The following is a 19,511-nucleotide window of genomic DNA, read 5'->3' on the forward strand; positions in this document are numbered from 1 at the left end:
ATCAATTTACTTAACAGATTACTTGAGTTCTTAACTTAAAACATTCCGAGCCTTCAGACAAAGCTTCATTTTTTTAGCCAATTACAAATCAGAGAATCTTTAAAGCCACCTATAACCTGTAATTTCCTGCTTTGAGATATCCTGCCTTTTTGGGCCAAACCAATGTATGCCTTCCATTGTATGAATTCCTGTCTCCCTGAAATGTATAAAACCAAACTAACTCAACTGCAGGGAAACCACTTGCTCATGGCTTCTTGGGTGTGGCTCTCCGGGCCATGGTCACCCATATTTGGCTCAGAATTAGCCTCTTTACATTATTTTACAGAGTTTGCATTCTTTTCCATTGACATTAGACTACTTGATATTTTCCTAAAGGTCACTGAGGCTCTGGTAATTCTTTTTTCCTTTTTATCTATACTGTATTTTGGGTGATTTCTATTGCTGTGTCTTCAAACTCATGTATCTTTTCATCATTGTTTAAGCTACTGTTAATCCTTTGAAGTAAATTTTCATTTCACATAATGTGAATAAGTTTTCTATGTTCTTCATTTATATCCTCCTTTTTTTATTTGTATTTTTTAAAAAAATTTGTGCCTCTTGAAGATGTTCATTTTAATAGTTATTGTATTCTAATTTTAATCATCTCTGTAATTCCTGTGTCTGTTTTTATTGACTGATTTTTCCCTGGTTTTTGGTCACATTTTTGTATTTCTTCACATCCCAGTACTTTTTAGAATGGATGCTGGACATTGCATATGTTACGTTTTGAATGCTGGATTTTATTGTATCCTTGTAAAGCATTTGTACGTTATTCTGGCAGGTAGTTAAGTTCCTTATGGATAAGTTTGATCCTTGTGAAAAGCTGGCTTTCAAGCTTTTGTGGGGCAGGACTAGAGTAGCTTTTCCTCTGTGACTGCTGGGTTTAAGTTCCTACAAAGATGTGATGCCCTTCTGATATTCCTAGTGAATACCCAGTGAGTTCAAAGAGGTATCTGCATTCTGGCTGTTGGGAATTTGAGTGATTCCTAACCCTTTGTGATCTCTGAGAATTGTTTGCCTTTAGTTTTCCAGTAACTGTCCTTTTTCTAGAATTTCTTCTTTGTGTGGTCTATGGATTTTACCCCATGCATACAAAAATTGGTGTTCTCAAATCTGACCTATCTGCAGATTTTCTGGAGCTCTTTCTGTGCTTTGCAAATTGTAGCCATCTTGGCTTCTCTTAACTCCAGGTTCTGTCTTCTCAAATCAGCAAGGCTCCTGGGCTCTATTTGGATTACACTTTTATGAGACATAGTCTGGAAATTGCCCCTGAGATGAAAGCCGGGGTGATTGCAGGACTCACCTTGTTTGATTCCTCCTCTTTCAAGGTTCACAGTGCTTCAGTTCCTGTTACAAATATCTGAAAACATTTATTTCATATATTTTATACAGTTTTCAGTTGTTTATGGCAGGGGGGCAAGTTAAGACCCTGATACTCCTTCTTGGCTAGAAGTCCATCTTTTATGTTTTTTATTCTCACATATATTTTCCATCTCACTGTCTCTTCTTTTCAACTCTCTTTTCATCTCCCTCTGATCTGCTATTTAATTATGCCATTGAATTTTAAATATCATTTACTTTATTTATTATTTCTGGAGGTTCTATTTGCTTCTTTAGATCTCCTTGGATACTTTTTATAGTCTCATATTCTTTGCTCATATGCAGATATTTTAAATCCTTCATTTTAGTTCTTTACTCACATTAAGTTTATTTTATATTGTTTATCTGATAATCCCAAAATCTGATGTTTTTTGCAAGGATGATTTTGGTGTTATGACTTGCTGATTCTCACTCATGGTCTCTTATTTCCTTGTGGTTTTGAGGGGTGGTTTATTGTTATTTTTTAATTTAAGCTTATTTTTATTGACTTGCTACCTGTAGGAGTTTCTGTGACGGATGAATTGAAGTTGCAGTACTTCATGTAGGATTTATATTTGCCTGGGCAACATTGTTGAAGTTGCTTAAAGACACAACCAACCCTTAGGACCACTCTGGATGAAATTTCCACCTGAGGGATTCACGATTAATGTGAATTTAGTTCATACAACCATGCGAAGCCTGCTTGTGGTTACAAATGTTCAGGGTTTTTTTCCTCCCCCTTCATGCATTGCTGCACCTTCTTTAAAAAGAAGTTATTTCTGATTGTCCTTTACTCTGAGGGGTTCACTGCTTTAGTCAGAGGCCTACAATTCCAATCCCCACCTTAGGTAGGCCCTAGACTTTATCTCCTAGTTCTCGTCAGCCTATAGCACAAAAATCAGGAACAACAGGATTCATCTGATGCCTTTAGCGTCAAATAGATATAGGTACTCTGTTACCCTCCAGGATTCCCACTGGAAATCACTTTGGTTTTGTTCTCAGATTTGTTAATTCTTTGACAGCTAGCAGTGCATTTAAAAATATTAGTTTACATTTTATCTAGTATTTTTACTTTTTGGCAGGAGACATGTTTAGAATATTTCGTCAATCCTCTTAGAATTGGAAGTTTCTCTTCTTTTTCATAATGTGAAGAACTATACATATGTGCAAATATTAATAAGATGAAATATATATAGCCTTTCTCTATGAGGTCTATAAAATATAGATGTGTAAGTTTTGATATTCATAAAACCCGTGAATAGAATTTATTTGCCATTTATAATTTGGTTCCTCTTTGATTTATTTGCCTTTTTATTCCTTCCTGGACTTCTTGGACATAATTCAGCGCTTGGTTTCAGTTGGACTTGATTCAAAGAATGCAGTTTGTGTTTGGGATTGGAAAAGGGGAAAAATGTTGTCTATGGCTCCTGGGCACACAGATAGAGTAAGTATTCTGCTTTGGGATTTCTAATGAGTACCGGTTGGGGAAAAAAACAGAAGATAGTTCAGGGGATTTTATTAGTACTCTTCTGTATTTTTTTATTGCCCGATAGGTCGTATATAATTACAATTTTACAATTTATAAAAAATTATGTAATTATAAAAACCCATAAAGTTCTAGAGTACAGAGGTATTGTAGGACTTGGAAGCAGGATTCAATAGGTATAGTGTTAGCGGAAAACTTTTAACCCTGTGTTTGCTTCAGTAAACAAGTATACATTTTTTATTATTTTTTTTATTTTTTAAATAGTGTTATTGAAATATTTTGGTATAAAAAGGACTACACATATTTAATGTGTACAGTTTGATGAGTTTGGGTATATGCAGATACCCATTGAAATCTCAATTTAAAAGATGAGTGGTTTGAGCCTAGAGTCTATTTAGTTTGTTTTACCACTAATTTTACATATTACGTATTATAGTTACGGTGAAAAATGATCTTGCTTGTGTGAATTTAAAATTATGTATTAGTGTTAAATTTTTTAGAGACCTAACATTTTTTGCTTTGGTAAAAGATTTTACCAAAATTTTAATTCTTGAAATATATATTCCTTACTCCCAGTTGCATAAGAGTAATAGGAAGAATACCTTGTAGCCAGCTGTTTAATTAAATATTTTACTGTTTTTATAAGCAGATCAAAATTTTTTCATAAATTCTTAAAAATATCTAATTTTTTTCTGTGTATAGTAAAATCCTAAACTGAACCAGCACAGAGACCTGGTCAATAATTCTATTTTGTGGTACTCTAAAAATCTGTAAAAGTTACATAGAAAATTTTGTATGTATTTGCATTTTGGAGAATATACTTGGTTTTCTGGAGATTCTCAAAGGGGCCTATTACACATACACAATTTAGATAATTATTAAAATGTTAGGTATATTTTATAGACAGCTGTGTCTTCTGACTTACTTAGATCAAAGCACTTTACATATTAGTACGCTGGATTTAGTAAATAGACCAATTAATATAAAAAATGATACTATCAGTGGAATTTTTAAAAGCATTTTTGTGGTTAGTATTTTAAAGTTGAATCAATGTGTTTTTCATATAATCTATATTATGGTGAGTTGTCAAACATTATGTTAAAAGATTTGATCTTTTTTCATTGTCACTGAAGAGTATCACTTTGTAAATTTTTAGAGGTAGTAAACCTAAAAAGTGAAAAGTATACCTTAGATTGCTTAGATTTCAGAGAAACGTGGTAAGAACTGCTGGATAGCAGAATAAATGAATTGTTTTTCAAATGTTAGGTTTTTTTCATTTATTGTCTATTTACATGTTTCTAATGCATATTTAATTTCATCTGGGTTTTTACTTGTTTGCTTTTGTTACAAAATGGTTTGTATGTATTTTAGAATTTATTAGATTTTAGAAAAGAACAAGGCCCAGGGATCCCCAAAATTTAAGTATAAGTTAACTTTGTTTGACATATGAAGAGTAAGAAAGCTTAAAAAGATTACTGTAAAATCAGCATTTCGATCCTTTAAGTAGTTCTGAGTGATAGAAAGCTATAAAAAATGTTTCTTATTTCTAGCTATATAAGTACTACATTCCATTCGGAATTTCTACTCTGTAGAAATTATGCAGAGATCTACTTCATGCCCTAGTTCTGTTGAACTATTCTTTTTTGGTTTATGGACCAAAATTTTTTAAAACATAAATACAGATGTTAAATTTTGCTATAATACTTCATAAAGTTCATAGAAACTAAGATATAAGATTTTGAAGTGTGGGATTCTGATTATTATTTATTGAGGAGTATTATTATATGATAGCTAGGAGTTTGGGCCATTTGGTGTTTTGGACAGGATTCTTAAATGATTCTAGAAATAAGTATTTTAACCATGAATCTGATTTGTTTACAGATATTTGATATTTCTTGGGATTTGTACCAGCCAAATAAACTTGTCAGCTGTGGTGTAAAACATATCAAGGTACTAGAAGGGTCTTGCTTTATAATAGTCATGTTTAGCTTTCTGACACTAAGTACATATCACATTATTAACCAATTAAGGTAGTTTTAGAATTTTGACAGTACTTATTTTTAAAATGTCAATGTTTTTAATGTTATTACATTAAATCTAAAAAATATTTATTGTGTAGTTACTTCATGACACTGTTTAGGAATATAGGTATGACTAGGGAATCAATAAACCACTCTCTGTAAAGGAATTTATGGTCAAGTGAGGTAGGATTTACTATGTTCATCTTGTTTCTTCATATTTCACTTATAAAGTAAAATGTAAGAATAGGACACCAAGTAAACTAAGAATTTTTATTCATAGACGTAGAAAATGTGGTTGAAACAACATGAATAGAGTTGCCTTTCCCAGTTGTTAGCTGCTTAACCTGGGATGAGTCATTTAACATCTTTGAGCTTTTTTCACATCTTAAAACTGTGACTGCTATTGCCACAGTTGATGCTGATGATTAAATAAGGCAGTGTTTGTCATAGTACCAGCACACGGTCACCTTTCTGAAAGTGTTACCTTTTCCTTTTTCTATATCTGGTCCCTGATCTGACCTTAGCCTTGATAGGCACTACTTACTTTGCTTATGAAAGCTCTGGGTTTTGTTTTATAATTATAGTTCAGGTTTTGAAGCCCATGAAGTCAGTGGTGATATTCAATCTTATGTTGATAGTTACTTTTAAATCACTGGTGCAAATTAGAAATACTCTCTTTTCTTCCACTATAACAGTTCCTGGTAATAGTTAATTCCTAGCTAGTAAGATTCTGTGTTCACATTCTTTCTTTTGATATGCTTGCCTCCATCCTCATTTTCTCCAATGCATCTTTAACTGCTGCTGCAATTCTGGTTTTGATATTCTGGTATTGATTTGATTGAAGGATAGTATTAAATCTTTAAATTTTTGACAACTAATAGCAAAGGCTATATACTTTAAGGCTTTAAGGCACATGACGTAAGCACTGTGAAGGTAGAGAGTTTTGTCTTGATCATCTTGGATGAACAAGATGATGTTTGATACAGTACTTGATATATATTAAGTGCTTAATAAATGACTGGAAAATTAATTATGAATAAAGAGAGATTACTGCTCTTCTATATTGTAAATAAAGCTAAAAGTTCCATGTGCAGGTTTTTTAAAAGCTCACCTTCTCAATGAGACTAAACAAACTATATTTTTAGTATGAGTTTCATTTCCTTTCCTTTGGTATGGTAGTTCTCTTTGTAGGCAACATGTGTGAGGAAACTAAGTCCCAGAGATGATCTAGCACTGCACTGTCCAGTAGAGTAGCCATTAGTTACATGAAGCTATTTAAACATAAATTAGAGTTAAATAAAAATTTAAAATTCATTTCTTTGGTCACACTAGCAGCCACACTTCAAATACTCAAGAGCCATATATATCTACTGGTTACTATTATATATTGGAAAGCATATGCATATATATAAAACATTTTCATCATCACTGAAAGTTCTATTGGACAGTACTAATCTGAATTCTGGAACAGTGATTCTGTTTTTTTTTTTTTTTGAGACAGAGTCTCGCTCTGTTGCCCGGGCTAGAGTGAGTGCCGTGGCGTCAGCCTAGCTCACAGCAACCTCCGACTCCTGGGCTTAAGCGATCCTTCTGCCTCAGCCTCCCGAGTAGCTGGGACTACAGGCATGCGCCACCATGCCCGGCTAATTTTTTCTATATGTATTTTTAGTTGTCCAGATAATTTCTTTCTATTTTTAGTAGAGACGAGGTCTCGCTCTTGCTCAGGCTGGTCTCGAACTCCTGACCTCAAGCAGAGTGCTAGGATTACAGGCAGACACCGCGCCTGGCCTGGAACAGTGATTCTTAACCCTTGCAGAACATCAAAATCATTTGGATACCTGTGCTTCACTCTCCAGAGATTCTGTCTCAATTTATCTCAGTTGGGGGCCTAAGCATCCTGTTTTATAATTTCCCCAGGTGATTCCAATGTGAAGGCAATAGTGGGAATCACTGATCTAGTAGAAGATAATAGGTTCAAATTGTGACTTACTGAAAGAAAGAGAACCAACTATTGATATGCATAGAAATTATGGAGCTTTTAAGTTTAAAAATAATAAAGTTTTATTCATGAAAGCACTCATTAGCTATTTAAATGGATAACATAATTTTTAGTTCTTTGAGGTTTCAGGTTTTAATATGAGTATATAATAATAAATTATATTACTTTAAATGATAATTTACTTATAAAGTTAAATTTATTATCTGGGCTTAATTTCTTCATGCAGAACTATTTAATGAATATATCTCTACCAAGTCCCATTTTTTAATTTATTTTTTATATTTTAGAGATGAGGTCTCATTATATTGTCCAGGCTGAAGTGCAGTGGCTATTAACAGGTGCGTACATGGAGCACTACAGCCTTGAACTCCTGGCCTCAAGTGATCCTCCTGCCTCAGCCCCTGGGATAGCTGAATCTATAGGCTGGTGCCACTGCGCCTGGCTCCCCCCTGTTTTTTTTAAATTCCTCTCTGCAAGCTATGAAAATTTACCTGAATCCACATAATAGAGCAAAAAAGATTCATGTTTGATTTCTCTGTCTTCTCCAAAGAATAAAAAATCATTCCACATGGACATCTATCTTATTTTTAAGCCTTCGAAGCAAAGGAATTGCTCACTTTTGAAAATATCAACAAGAGCAACATACTAATATATATAGTTTTTTCTGTCTTTACTGTTTCCATCAGAGATTGAACATTAGATTTGGTCCTTTTTCCCGTTAGTGTATGGTGTCTTATCTTCATTTTCATTGCTAACCCATTCCCAATTTTTTTACCTAAGTTTCATGTAGATTTTTTTTTCTCAGAAACCTAAGCATAGCATGTTCTCAAATAATCCAGTTCAACCGCATTATTCTTACAGATAAGGATTGAAACCAGTGCCTTATCTGCTATAACATAGTTTTTGACAACACTAGGATGAGGATATGAACATTGAATGCTATTGTATCATAAAGCAATTTCTTAGGTAATTTCTAGTCTGCTGCTCTAATATAGCATCATAGTATTAGGAATATTTTACTTTATTTTATAAGCAGCCTTTGGTAATTTAATTATACTATGTACCTTTTAGTTCTGGAGTTTATGTGGAAATGCTCTGACCCCAAAACGAGGTGTCTTTGGTAAGACGGGTGACCTTCAGACAATATTGTGCCTAGCCTGTGCAAGGGATGAATTAACATATTCTGGTGCACTCAATGGGGATATATATGTTTGGAAAGGAATCAATCTTATACGAACAATTCAAGGAGCCCATACTGTAAGTATATTTAAATGTTTTAAACACTTTTAGATGTTAACTACTTAGCCTTCCTATCTTAGAACAACAGACTGCATAATATAGTATATTGTTTCTAATCAGTTCAGTTGCTTGAAAAATCCTATTCTAACTGAATTACTTTGTCTATTTGTTTTTAAGATTTCAATGATGAAACATTATATAATTAGACACACGGATTTTTATTAAACTAGTATAATTAATATCTTGTTAAAACCATTGCTTTAGTATGGTTTATGTCTTAGAATAGTGTTAAAGAAAAGCTTATTGACTGCAACTTAAAAGTATTCTAGATTAACCACAGTAAAGCTTGTGCTCTTGAGGCTAACTTACCAGAGGGAAACTTGGGTACAGTTCTAGAAAAAAATAACTTAAAAAATAAACATTGATTCCTTGAGTGAGTGGCAAAAGGCTTTAATTTTTGTACTTTAGAAGATTTTCATATGAATAAGTTATTAAATCAAAAAACGGAATCTATTGTTAAAACTTTTAGTGTTTTTTGATCTGAGCTCTTTAACAGTTGGGTCTGCCTCCTCAAGGAAAAGGAGATAGCACAGAGCTGCCACCTTGTTAACAATGAGATCTTCGAGTAGAAAAGTCCTGAATATATTAATATTAAAGAACTACTTATAACAAAACTTACTTTAGGCAAAATTCCTGAAGACCAAAAATACCAGATTTTTTTTCCATAAAAGCTGTGGCAGTTCTCATTCACACCATCAGTATATACAAATACTAGTTTCTTCATATTTATCAGCACAGGATGTAACCAGTGTTTTAAATTTTTGCTGCTAATCTTCTGGGTGAAAAATAATAACTTTATTTTTTACGTTTAGAATTTTAAGTCTATCTATAATTCATTTTTACATATGATATAGGGTTTAAATTTATCTTCTTGTATGTTATGTCCATATCATTAAATACCACTTTCGTTATATACAGTTGTCCCTTAGTATCCTTGGGGAATTGGTTCTAGGGCTCTCCATATCTGTGCATACTCAGGTCCTGCAGTGGCCCTCTTTGTTCTTGGGTTTTGCATCCTTGAATAGTATTTGCATTTGTGTTTGGTTTCTGATGCAGAACCTGCACATATGGAGGGCCAGCTGTATTTATTGAAAAAAATCCATGTGTATCTGCACCTGTGTAGTTCAAACCCATGTTGTTCAAATGTCAACTGTATTAAGTTCCTGTGGATTTATTTCTACATTTTCTTTTGTGTTTTCTTTTCTTTTTTTTGTTAGACAGAGTCTCACTCTGTTGCCCTGGCTAGAGTGCCGTGGCATCAGCCTAGCTCACAGCAACCTCAAACTCCTGGGCTCAAGCAATCCTTCTGCCTCAGCCTCCTGAGTAGCTGGGACTACAGGCATGCGCCACCATGCCCGGCTAACTTTTTCTATATATTTCTAGTTGTCCAGCCAATTTCTTTCTACTTTCAGTAGAGACAGGGTCTCACTCTTGCTCAGGCTGGTCTCGAATTCCTGAGTTCAAATGATCCACCCGCCTTGGCTTGCCAGAGTGCTAGGATTACAGGCGTGAGCCACCGCGCCTGGCCTCTTTTGTGTTTTCTGATGTATTTGTTCATTCTTACGTCATACCAAATTATTGTTAAGTGGGTTTCCACCTTCCTAAAGAAGATGTTCTTAAAAAGCATATGTTGTTTAGTTATTTTATTTCCCCTTCTAGGCGGGAATTTTTAGCATGAATGCATGCGAGGAAGGCTTTGCTACTGGTGGCAGAGATGGCTGTATTCGTCTTTGGGATTTAACTTTTAAACCAATTACTGTGATTGATCTCAGGGAAACAGACCAAGGATACAAAGGTAATAACAAAACAAATGTCTCATTACTAAGCAAACTCCAAATATACCAAAGATTGTCTTTTTCTTTCAGCAAATATAAATGTATGTTTTTAAAATAAGATGCACATTTGCTTCTTCACACTGTATATATTTAATTGAAATTCTACTTCTGTTAAGGAGAAATTTTACCTATAGAGTGTTTAGGTTCACTTTTATGAGAAAAATTCTTTCATATGCCTAATGCCTGTTATGATGGGTCCTGCAGAGAGATGTGACAGGCATTTACTTTGGTAACCTTGGATTTTGAAAGTAATTTTACCATTAGAATGCTAAATGTAGTTATTTAGCAAATAAACTGCTGTAAATAAAGTATGTTGGGAGTTGGGGGGACTTTTGTTCAGGTTGATTTAAATGTGTATAGATGCGTTTTTCCTTCATACAAATTTGTCAGCAATTGGGGGATTTTAAAAATTTGATGTAATAAAACAGAATCTTTTATCACAAAAATTAACATATTCACTAGTGTGGTATTGTATTACAGGAATAGGAATGGGAGTCACACAGGCCTGTATTTAAACCATATGCTAGTCACTTAGGAGGTATGTAACCTTAGGCTAGTAATTTAGCCTTCTCAGTAAATTGAAGATAATAAGAATGAATATCTTATAAGAATAAATGAGTTAATGTATCTAAAATGTTTAGAAGAATGGCACATAATAAGCTTATAGATGTTAACTTATTCTATTTCATAAATTGTGGGGTTCACGGTATCTTTATGTTGGCTATGTAATACAGATGAGAAAACTGAGCAAAACAGTAAGTTTTCTAAGGTTACAAAAGGGATTGTGGAATATGCTGAAAAGTAAAATTTTCTCTTCTTAATGATTTTATGAGAAGATTAAAGAAAGGAAATATAGACAAGTGAAAAACCAGATTAGTATGAGAGAAAAATATATAATACAATTTTATAAAAGTAATTTACTTATTGAGTAATTACTTATTGAATTATGCAGACTGTAAATGTTATAAGACTTTGGCTGAGAAGATAGTCAGACTGGAGTTGTCTAGTCTGAAGTTGGAGTTGTTCAACAAGGAAAAAGGAAGAAGAGAGTGCACGTCTTGAAGAATAGGTAGAAATTAGGTATATAAAAAGAGAGAAATATCATTCCACATAGAAAGCAGTATGGACAATTGAAGAAGATGTGAGTATGGATCAAGGACTTGCATATTCTGTCTCATGTCAAAGGTATAAAAGGTACAAAAATTAACTTCAGTTTAGGAAGATTGGCATCATATTCTTACAGCATTGGTATTTAATACAATTTACTTTTTACTAGGCTTGTCTGTGAGAAGTGTTTGTTGGCGAGGTGACCACATTCTAGTTGGAACACAGGACAGTGAAATTTTTGAAATTGTGGTACAAGAAAGAAATAAACCTTTCCTAATTATGCAAGGTCATTGTGAAGGTGAACTTTGGGCACTTGCTATCCATCCTACTAAACCTTTGGCTGTGACTGGAAGTGATGATCGTTCGGTCAGGTAAGCAAATTATAAGGTAATTACATAGGCTGGAATTTATCCTTAGATAAATATAAAGAAAACTGAAAAAAATTTTAGATTTAAATTTTAATCAGCTCACGGTATCACAAATGAACATGGTTAATAGGTATTTAGAATTAACAAAATTAGCAACTATTAAATTTTGTTTTTTCTCTGAAAAATATATGATGTGGAATTTGTTTCTTATCAGAATGTTAAGAGCTGCCTCTACCTTTTTATTTAACAGTGATATAATATTTCACCACATAGATATACTGTAATTTATTCAACTAATCCATTATTGATGGAAGATTAGGTTCTTCCAGTTTTGTGTATTTAGTAAATACAATGCTTATAATGAATATCATTAAAATGTCTTTTTGTACATGTGAAAATATGAATATCTTTATGATAAATTCTTAGTGTTCAAAGGATATATGCACTTTACATTTTGATAGATAATGCTTTACACAGTGGCAGCAACAGTTTATACACATATCATTAATAAATGACAGTGCTTATTTTCCCACATCCTTGCCACCACTAATTATTACCCCAAAAGGTAAAAAATTATATCTTGTTATGTTTTGAAAATATGTATTTCTATCATATTGAGGGCTATTGAGTATGTTTTTATGTGTTTAAAAGACATTTGTATTTCTTTTTTGGAGATCTGTCTAAGCTCTTTGCCTATTTTCTATTAGTTTATTGGTCTTTTTCTCTAATTGATTTAAAATACACTCTAATAGTATCTGTCTACATATTAAAGAAATTAGTCCTTTGTCTATGACAATGATTCTCAAAGTGTGGTTCAGCATTACCTAGGATCTTGTAAGAAATGCAAATTCTCAGGCCTTTTTCAGGATCTAATACTAGAAATTCAGCAATCGTGATTTAACAAGCCTTCCAAGTGATTACAGTGTACACTAAATTTTGAGACCTTCTGGTCAGTGGTAGGAGTTGAGATATTTTTTCAGTTTGTCATTTGTTTTTTTCCCATTCATCTGTAAATATTTCAGTTTGATCTTTAAATGATAACGCTAAACATCACTATAATACTGTTAGTACACAGCATTCCTTTAATATAATAAACTATCCAACCAGTATATATCTAATCCCTGATTGTCTCATAAAAAATTTTTATGGTTTCTTAGGATCCAAATAAGGTCGATGTTGCAATTGTTGATATGTTTTCAGTCTCTTTTATTCATTTTTTAACTATAATATTTCTATAAAGAAAATTTCTTCTCATCAACTATTTGGTTATCCTGGGTACAATTTGTACAGGAAAGGCAGAAAAGTGCTTAATTCTTTCGCTACATTTACTAGTTTTAAAAATAGTTTCCTGGAATCTTTTCTATGAACTGCCCACATTTCTTGCCATTTTTTCTATAGAGTTGTTGATCTTTTTCTCCTTTGTTTTTCACAGCTTTTTATATATTATGGATATTTTGTTTTATATAGCTGCATTTATTAATATATTATATGACTTATATTTTATCATAATCTTCAGCAAAATTAATGTAAACATTTTCCAATGTATTCTTCCAGTACATTAGTTGTTTTATTTTTTATGTTTAACTCCCAATATACGTAAAATTTCCTTTAGTGTAAGGAGGGAGGTGGGGATCTACCTTAATTCTTTCAAATAACTTCTGATTTTTTTTTATGGTATGCTAATCAGGCATGCCATTTACTGTCATTGTGCCAGTCCATTTTTTATGGGTGGGAGATGCCATAGCTCTGTATCTGTATGGAAACTTGCAGTAGGGGCTATACTTTACTCATGTGCTTTGCTAGGAACTGTTTTATAGTGCTTTCATTGTAAAACTGCTATTACTAGCTGCTGCATAGCTGCTGAAAAAAGGCAATTGGTCCTTTAAAAAGTAATTATTCAGAACTTCTATTTCTGTTATTGGTGGGAAATTTATTTGTAAAGAACTCTTCTAATGAAGACAACTAAAGATGCTGGTTAAGATGTAAATCACCTTAAAAGCTTCAAAGAACTGACAAGATAGTGAGGAACTGTCCAGCCAATTTGTGAAAGAAAGTGGGAATTTAGGAGCATCAATGGGCCAAAGCCACTTTTGCCCTGAGGGCATTTTTCTCTGGGTAAACTTGAGCTTTGTTTATCTTAGGGTACAAGGGACAGACAAGACAGAGGACCCACCAAAGGAGGGTAGTCCTACTAAAACTATAAAAAGCTCCAAAAAAATATCTACTGAAACTTTGTGTGGGAATGGAGATCTACCTTCTTGTTTTAAGTTTTGGTAGCACAGGAAGTGTATAAAGTACCTTGATGTTAATTGTTATTCAAACAGCATTAATTGTTGTACAAATGACTTTACCATAATATAAGTTTCATGTATAAGTGCTGCTTTTGCTTTATAATTTTAGGCTGAATTCATTAGGAAATAGTACCAAGTCTGCAGTAAAAGCTAATTTCCAAAGTCATTCAGTGCTTAATAATAGTAGTTGAGGGCAGTTCTGGTTCAGAAAAATTTCAATCTTGGCTCTGAGATAAAAAAAAAAATCACAATAAAACTTTACCACTGCTAAACCATTAAACTCCTGTGTTAGGATTTTCAGCTTCTATTTCTGGCAAAAATTCACAGAACAGACAATGGTTAACTCCACAAGAGCAAGTGAAGTTTGCCATTAACAGCGTTGGCTCAAAAACACATGGGAGAGTCAGAAATTTTTTGTTTTGCAAAGTACCTGCTGAAGAATATAGTACAGTGAATAATCACAGGCTTTAAATACCTTACATTTTCACAATCTTCATAAATTTATTTAAGCCATTTTTTCCATCCATATTTTTTTTACCACCATCAGTTAGTTATAATTCATCTTAGTAGATTCTAGTTTAGGTTGTACTGAATTAGTGTTTTCTCAATGTTTTTGAAAATATTCTTGCCTATAGTTGTTCGATGCCCAGACTATTCATCGAAACTAATTCTTCAGTCACTTCAAAATTGGCATTGACTCCTAAATAAACAACTGAGTAGTATCTGTAACATCTGTTGATTTAAGATTCAAGAAAAACCACCCAAAATTATTTATCTTGTATTTTAATTAGTTATTGGTGGTGTTCCCAATACCCTCAACTCTTGGAGCTACTGTTCTTGCTGAAAGGTTAATTAGTCTTAAGTCTATTTTCGCTGGACACATTTTCTTTAGCTGCTGCAATCCAAAATGATTTAGTTAATTCATCACTAATAAACAGCTTTCTTTGCTTGACTAACAAATGAGCCACTCAGAAACTAACTTTTGTTGCAACCTTGTTTCAATTTTTAAATTTGTGAAGAAATTCTGTAGAGATATTCTGTTTTAAATTTTCTAATTTTTCTGACTATCACTTTCCTGTGAGTTGGAAATACTATGACAAGTGCTTAGTCTGGTAATGTTAGTTTATATTTGTATTCATTTAGCACAGCTATAATGTCATATCATAATAAACACAATGCTTTTCCATCTAATTCAGCAACAGTATAATCTATGTTCCACTGTGACTTAAAAATGTAACGTTTGAAGTCCACTTTTCTCTTTTTCCTCTTGTTTCAACAATGATGGGTATGCACTGGTAATAAAAAATAATAATAAAATGTCACCATATGGTAATAAACATAGCAGTTGAAATTCTGTCAAGTTATGACAGTGTCAGTGTGATTTGTAGTATGCTGAGTAGTGCAAAGTGATATGAGTGTACCATCTCTTTTGTAACATCTCAACTCTGCCTCTGTAGTGTGATACAGAGATGATACATGAGCCATAGACAATAGTAAACAAATAAATATGCCAATGTTTCCATAAAACTTTGTTTACCAACATTCAAAGTTGAATTTCAGATAATTTTCTTGTGTTTCAAAATGTTATTCTTTTAATTTTATTTCCAACCATTTAGAAATTTAAAAACCATTCTTAGCTCTCAGACTGTACAAAAATAGGTAGCAGGCCTGGTTTGGACCACAGGACATAGTTTGCTGACCCTTGTGGTAGAGCATGGAATAGAAAGTCTTTAGCAAATATCGTACTTAATGTTGAAATATCAAAAGTTTTCCTTTGAAGTCAGGAAAAAGACAAAGCCCATTTTAACCATTCTATTCAGCTGTAGGCTAGAAGTCTTTGTCAGCACAGTAAGGCCAAAAAAAACAAAATCTTATTTTGAGTGTATGTGTGGAAAAATGAACAAACTCATATTGTATTTTATGTTTTTAATATTTTTTGTATTTATTCCCATTTTCTCTATGTATGGAAACTTTTACAACACTCTAGAAAAGTGCTGCAACTACGTGCAACACACGTAGAAAGGGAGATGAATTGCAAAGGAAGAAACAACTGTCACTTGCAGTTTATTGTATATGTGATATATATATACATATACTTATATATGTAGAAAAATCCAAAGGAAAATACAGATAAATTATTGGAACTGAAAAGAGAATTTAGCAAATTTTCTGGATATAAAAGCAATATACAAAAGTTGTTACTATAAAGCAGCAACAATTTTTTTTTTTTAAAAAGGATACTGTTATAAAAGCATTTTGAAAATCTCAGTTTTGCTGATCTTTTCCTAACCTCTTGGGGTAGATGCCTATTCATTAAATTGTAGCCTTTTTAAAATTTTATAATACAGTCATCTCTTGATACCTGTGGGAAGATTCGTTCCAGGAAACCCCCTTCCCAACAGAAAACAAAATCTGTGATGCTCACATCCCTTATATAAAATGGTATAGTATTTGCATATAACCTACGTGCATCCTTCCATATATAGTTGACCCTTGAATAACATGGGTTTGAACTACACTGGTCCACTTATAGGCAGATTTTCTTCTTCCTCTGCAACCCCTGCAATAGCAAGACCAACCCCTCCTTTTCCTCTTCCTCCTCAGCCTACTCAACATGAAGACAACAAGGCTGAAGACCTTTATGATGATCCACTTGCACTTAATAAATAGTAAATGTATTTTCTCTTCCTTATGACTTTCTTAGTAACATTTTCTTTTCTCTAGCTTACTTTATTGTAAGAATATAGTATATAATACTTCTAACATACAAAATATGTGTTAATTAACTATTATTGGTATGGCTTTTGTTCAACAGTAGGCTATCAAGTTTTGGGGGAGTCAAAATTATATGTGGATTTTTGACTGCATGGGGTTGGCGCTCCTAACTCCCATGTTGTCCAAGGGTCAACTGTACTTTAAATCATCTCTAGATTGTTTGTAATACCTAATACAATGTAAGTGCTATCTAAATAGTTGGTATACTGTATTGCCTAGGGAATAATGACAAGGAAAATGAGTCTGTACATGTTTAGTACAGACTCGATCATCATAGTCTTAACTGCATTTTCCATGTGTAGTTGGTTGAATCCGTGGATACAGATCCCGTGGATATGGAGGGCTGACTGTATACACATTTAAAGCTCCTAAAAGTTCTCTCTAAGTACCATTTCAGCTGTCTTTCACAAGTTTTGAGATGAGCAGTTGTGTTATAACTTAGTTCAGCATATCAACTAATTTTCATTAGGATTTCATCTTTGTCCTTTAGGTTATTTGGAAGTATAATTCTTAATTTTCAAACAGTAGGTATCTGCTAATTATCATTTTTGTTGTTTTCTAGCATCATAGTCTGGAACATATTTTGAATTTGAATTGTTTTAAGTGTTAGACTATATACATAATTTAAGGATATGCGTGTATGTGTATAATATATATATTCCCTTTCATTACGGTACAAATCATCTATCTAAAATGGATGGTTTGAAAGAGTTAACATCACTGCATTGTTTTAAAATTAAAAGATTCTGTCAACTTCAGTCATTTTAAGCATGAGCAGTATTTCCATTTTCATAGATAAGAATTCTTTGCTACAGAGGAGACAATTGAAATATCTAGATTTATCCTAACCTAAAATGAGATGATCGTTTTCACCAAAATCTTTTCATAGAATCTGTCATTATTTTTTAAACTATGCCTTAATTTATTATTCTCTTTTATTTTTTAAATATTACAGGATATGGAGCCTAGTAGATCATGCATTAATAGCTAGGTGTAATATGGAAGAACCAATTCGTTGTGCAGCTGTAAATGCAGATGGAATCCATCTTGCCCTTGGAATGAAGGATGGCTCATTCACCGTACTTCGAGTAAGGTATGATATTATGGTAGAAATAGAAACAGATAGTAATTTTCTGTTCAGTGAGATAGAATATGTAATACTCGTTGGTTTTACCCACATATCCTTTTTTCTTCCTCTTATTAATGTAGATACATTCAGATGTCAGTTTCATTAACTATAAAATATATTTATAAGAATAGCTTTGTTAGAAAATTAAATAAACTCAAAAACATTGGTTTGGGTGGTTAAGAATGCTTAATAGACTAATGCTAAAGTTTTGAGCTATAAATTTGGGTCTCAACTTCCTTTTCTTGGTGGTATGGATTTTCAGTAATGATCCCTTGCTCTTGAACAACCATGAGGCTGTTAAAACTGGGTGAAATGTTTTTGTTGTTATTTACAGCTTTATACTTTGAAAAAAATACCTGTCTCTCTTCCTTTGTTTGGGTAATTAGAAAAGTTTAAAGAATTTTTGAAAGCAATTATAGATAGGTGCATTCAGTTGAATTCTATGCAGCCATTAAAAATTTGCTGTAGATCTGCATGTTTATAAGGATAAATACTTATAAAGTCTTTCTTCTCTAGCTCAGTTAATGGTAGGATCTTCCACTCAATTGCCCAGTCTAGAAACTGTTAATTCATTTTTCTCTTTTGGCTCTGTCTACTTAATCATAGACCTCTGGAAAGTCTACTTCCTAAATAGCTCTCAAATTAATCTCCTTCCGTCCATTCTCACCACTGTACTCTCGCATAGCCTTATGTCATCTCCTGACTGTATTGGTGGTCTCCATATCTCCTGTTTTGCTTCATTCAAGACATTTCTTCATGCTATAGTGATAAGTGATTTGTTTAAAAATACATTTGTTTAGATTCTTCCTCTTTCTAAAGTAGGATACTTTCTAAAGTATGCACTGTCCTTAGAATGAAGTTCATAATCCTTAACATGGCACATCTCTCCTGCCTGTTTCTCTGTACCTCAGTCTCTTTCTTTCATCTATACAAAACTTCTTTCACTTCTTCAGATACATCATGTTCCCCTGTACTTCTGAGCTTCTATATTTGCATACTTCTCTTTCTGAGACAGATTTTTATAACAGGATCTGCTGAGATTTTTGTCTTAAGCGAATTTTTTTTTTTTTTTTTTTAAGAAATAGGGGCTTGCTTTGTTGCCCAGGCTGTAGCACAGTGGCATGATCACAGCTCAGTATAACCTTGAACTCCTGAGCTCAAGGTATCCTCCCGCCTTGGCCTCCCAGAGTGCCAGGATTACAGGCGTGAGCCACCACTCCTGGCCTTAGTAAGAGGACTTTGCAAGTTGCAGGGTCTAAGGCAAAAGCAATGTCAACTAGGAAAGCTTTTAAAAAAAAAGTACAGAAGTTTTAAATATTGTAATCTTGGATCTATCTCGGCACTCCTTTTCTATTTCTATTTCTAACACTACATTGGTTAGAATAATCACTAACTACTGTAATTAATTGGCCCTTAGCTGTGTAGTGGCTCAAGTAAAACTGAAGATTAATTCTTGCACATGTAACAGTCAAAAGTCAATGAGTGGTTTTCCTTCCCCAGGTAACTCTAAGACCCAGGTAGGTTCCTTTCAGTTTGTTGTAGTTTCATCGCTCCCTGGGGCCCATTATCATAGCCATCTACATCTAGCCAGCAGAAGGGGCAAGAGCATTTGAAGCGGGTATATCAGCTTCCTCAAAACCCACAGCTAGAAAATGGCTCACATCATTTCCACTCACTTGTCTTCGGTTGGAACTGAGGCACGTGGCTAAACTAACTGCAAAGGAGCCTGGAAAATTCGATCTAGGAAGAAAGAAAAATGAATTTTTTGTGAATTGCCAGCACTCTCTCACATATACTGTTTTC

At 33.3% G+C, this 19,511-nt stretch overlaps 1 protein-coding gene across 1 annotated transcript in view; it reads left to right on the forward strand.

Moving 5' to 3' along the window:
• EML5 (EMAP like 5) overlaps positions 1-19,511 on the forward strand; it is a 126,133-nt gene that overhangs the window by 27,501 nt on the left and 79,121 nt on the right. The window contains exons 3-8 of the mRNA XM_045562309.1: positions 2,744-2,842; positions 4,766-4,834; positions 7,976-8,161; positions 9,863-9,998; positions 11,315-11,516; positions 17,535-17,672. Of these exons, the coding sequence (XP_045418265.1) occupies positions 2,744-2,842; positions 4,766-4,834; positions 7,976-8,161; positions 9,863-9,998; positions 11,315-11,516; positions 17,535-17,672 (830 nt within the window). The remainder of the gene's footprint in view (positions 1-2,743; positions 2,843-4,765; positions 4,835-7,975; positions 8,162-9,862; positions 9,999-11,314; positions 11,517-17,534; positions 17,673-19,511) is intronic.

The sequence above is a fragment of the Lemur catta genome, chromosome 1 (genome assembly GCF_020740605.2).
Source record: "Lemur catta isolate mLemCat1 chromosome 1, mLemCat1.pri, whole genome shotgun sequence".
NCBI lineage: Eukaryota > Metazoa > Chordata > Mammalia > Primates > Lemuridae > Lemur > Lemur catta.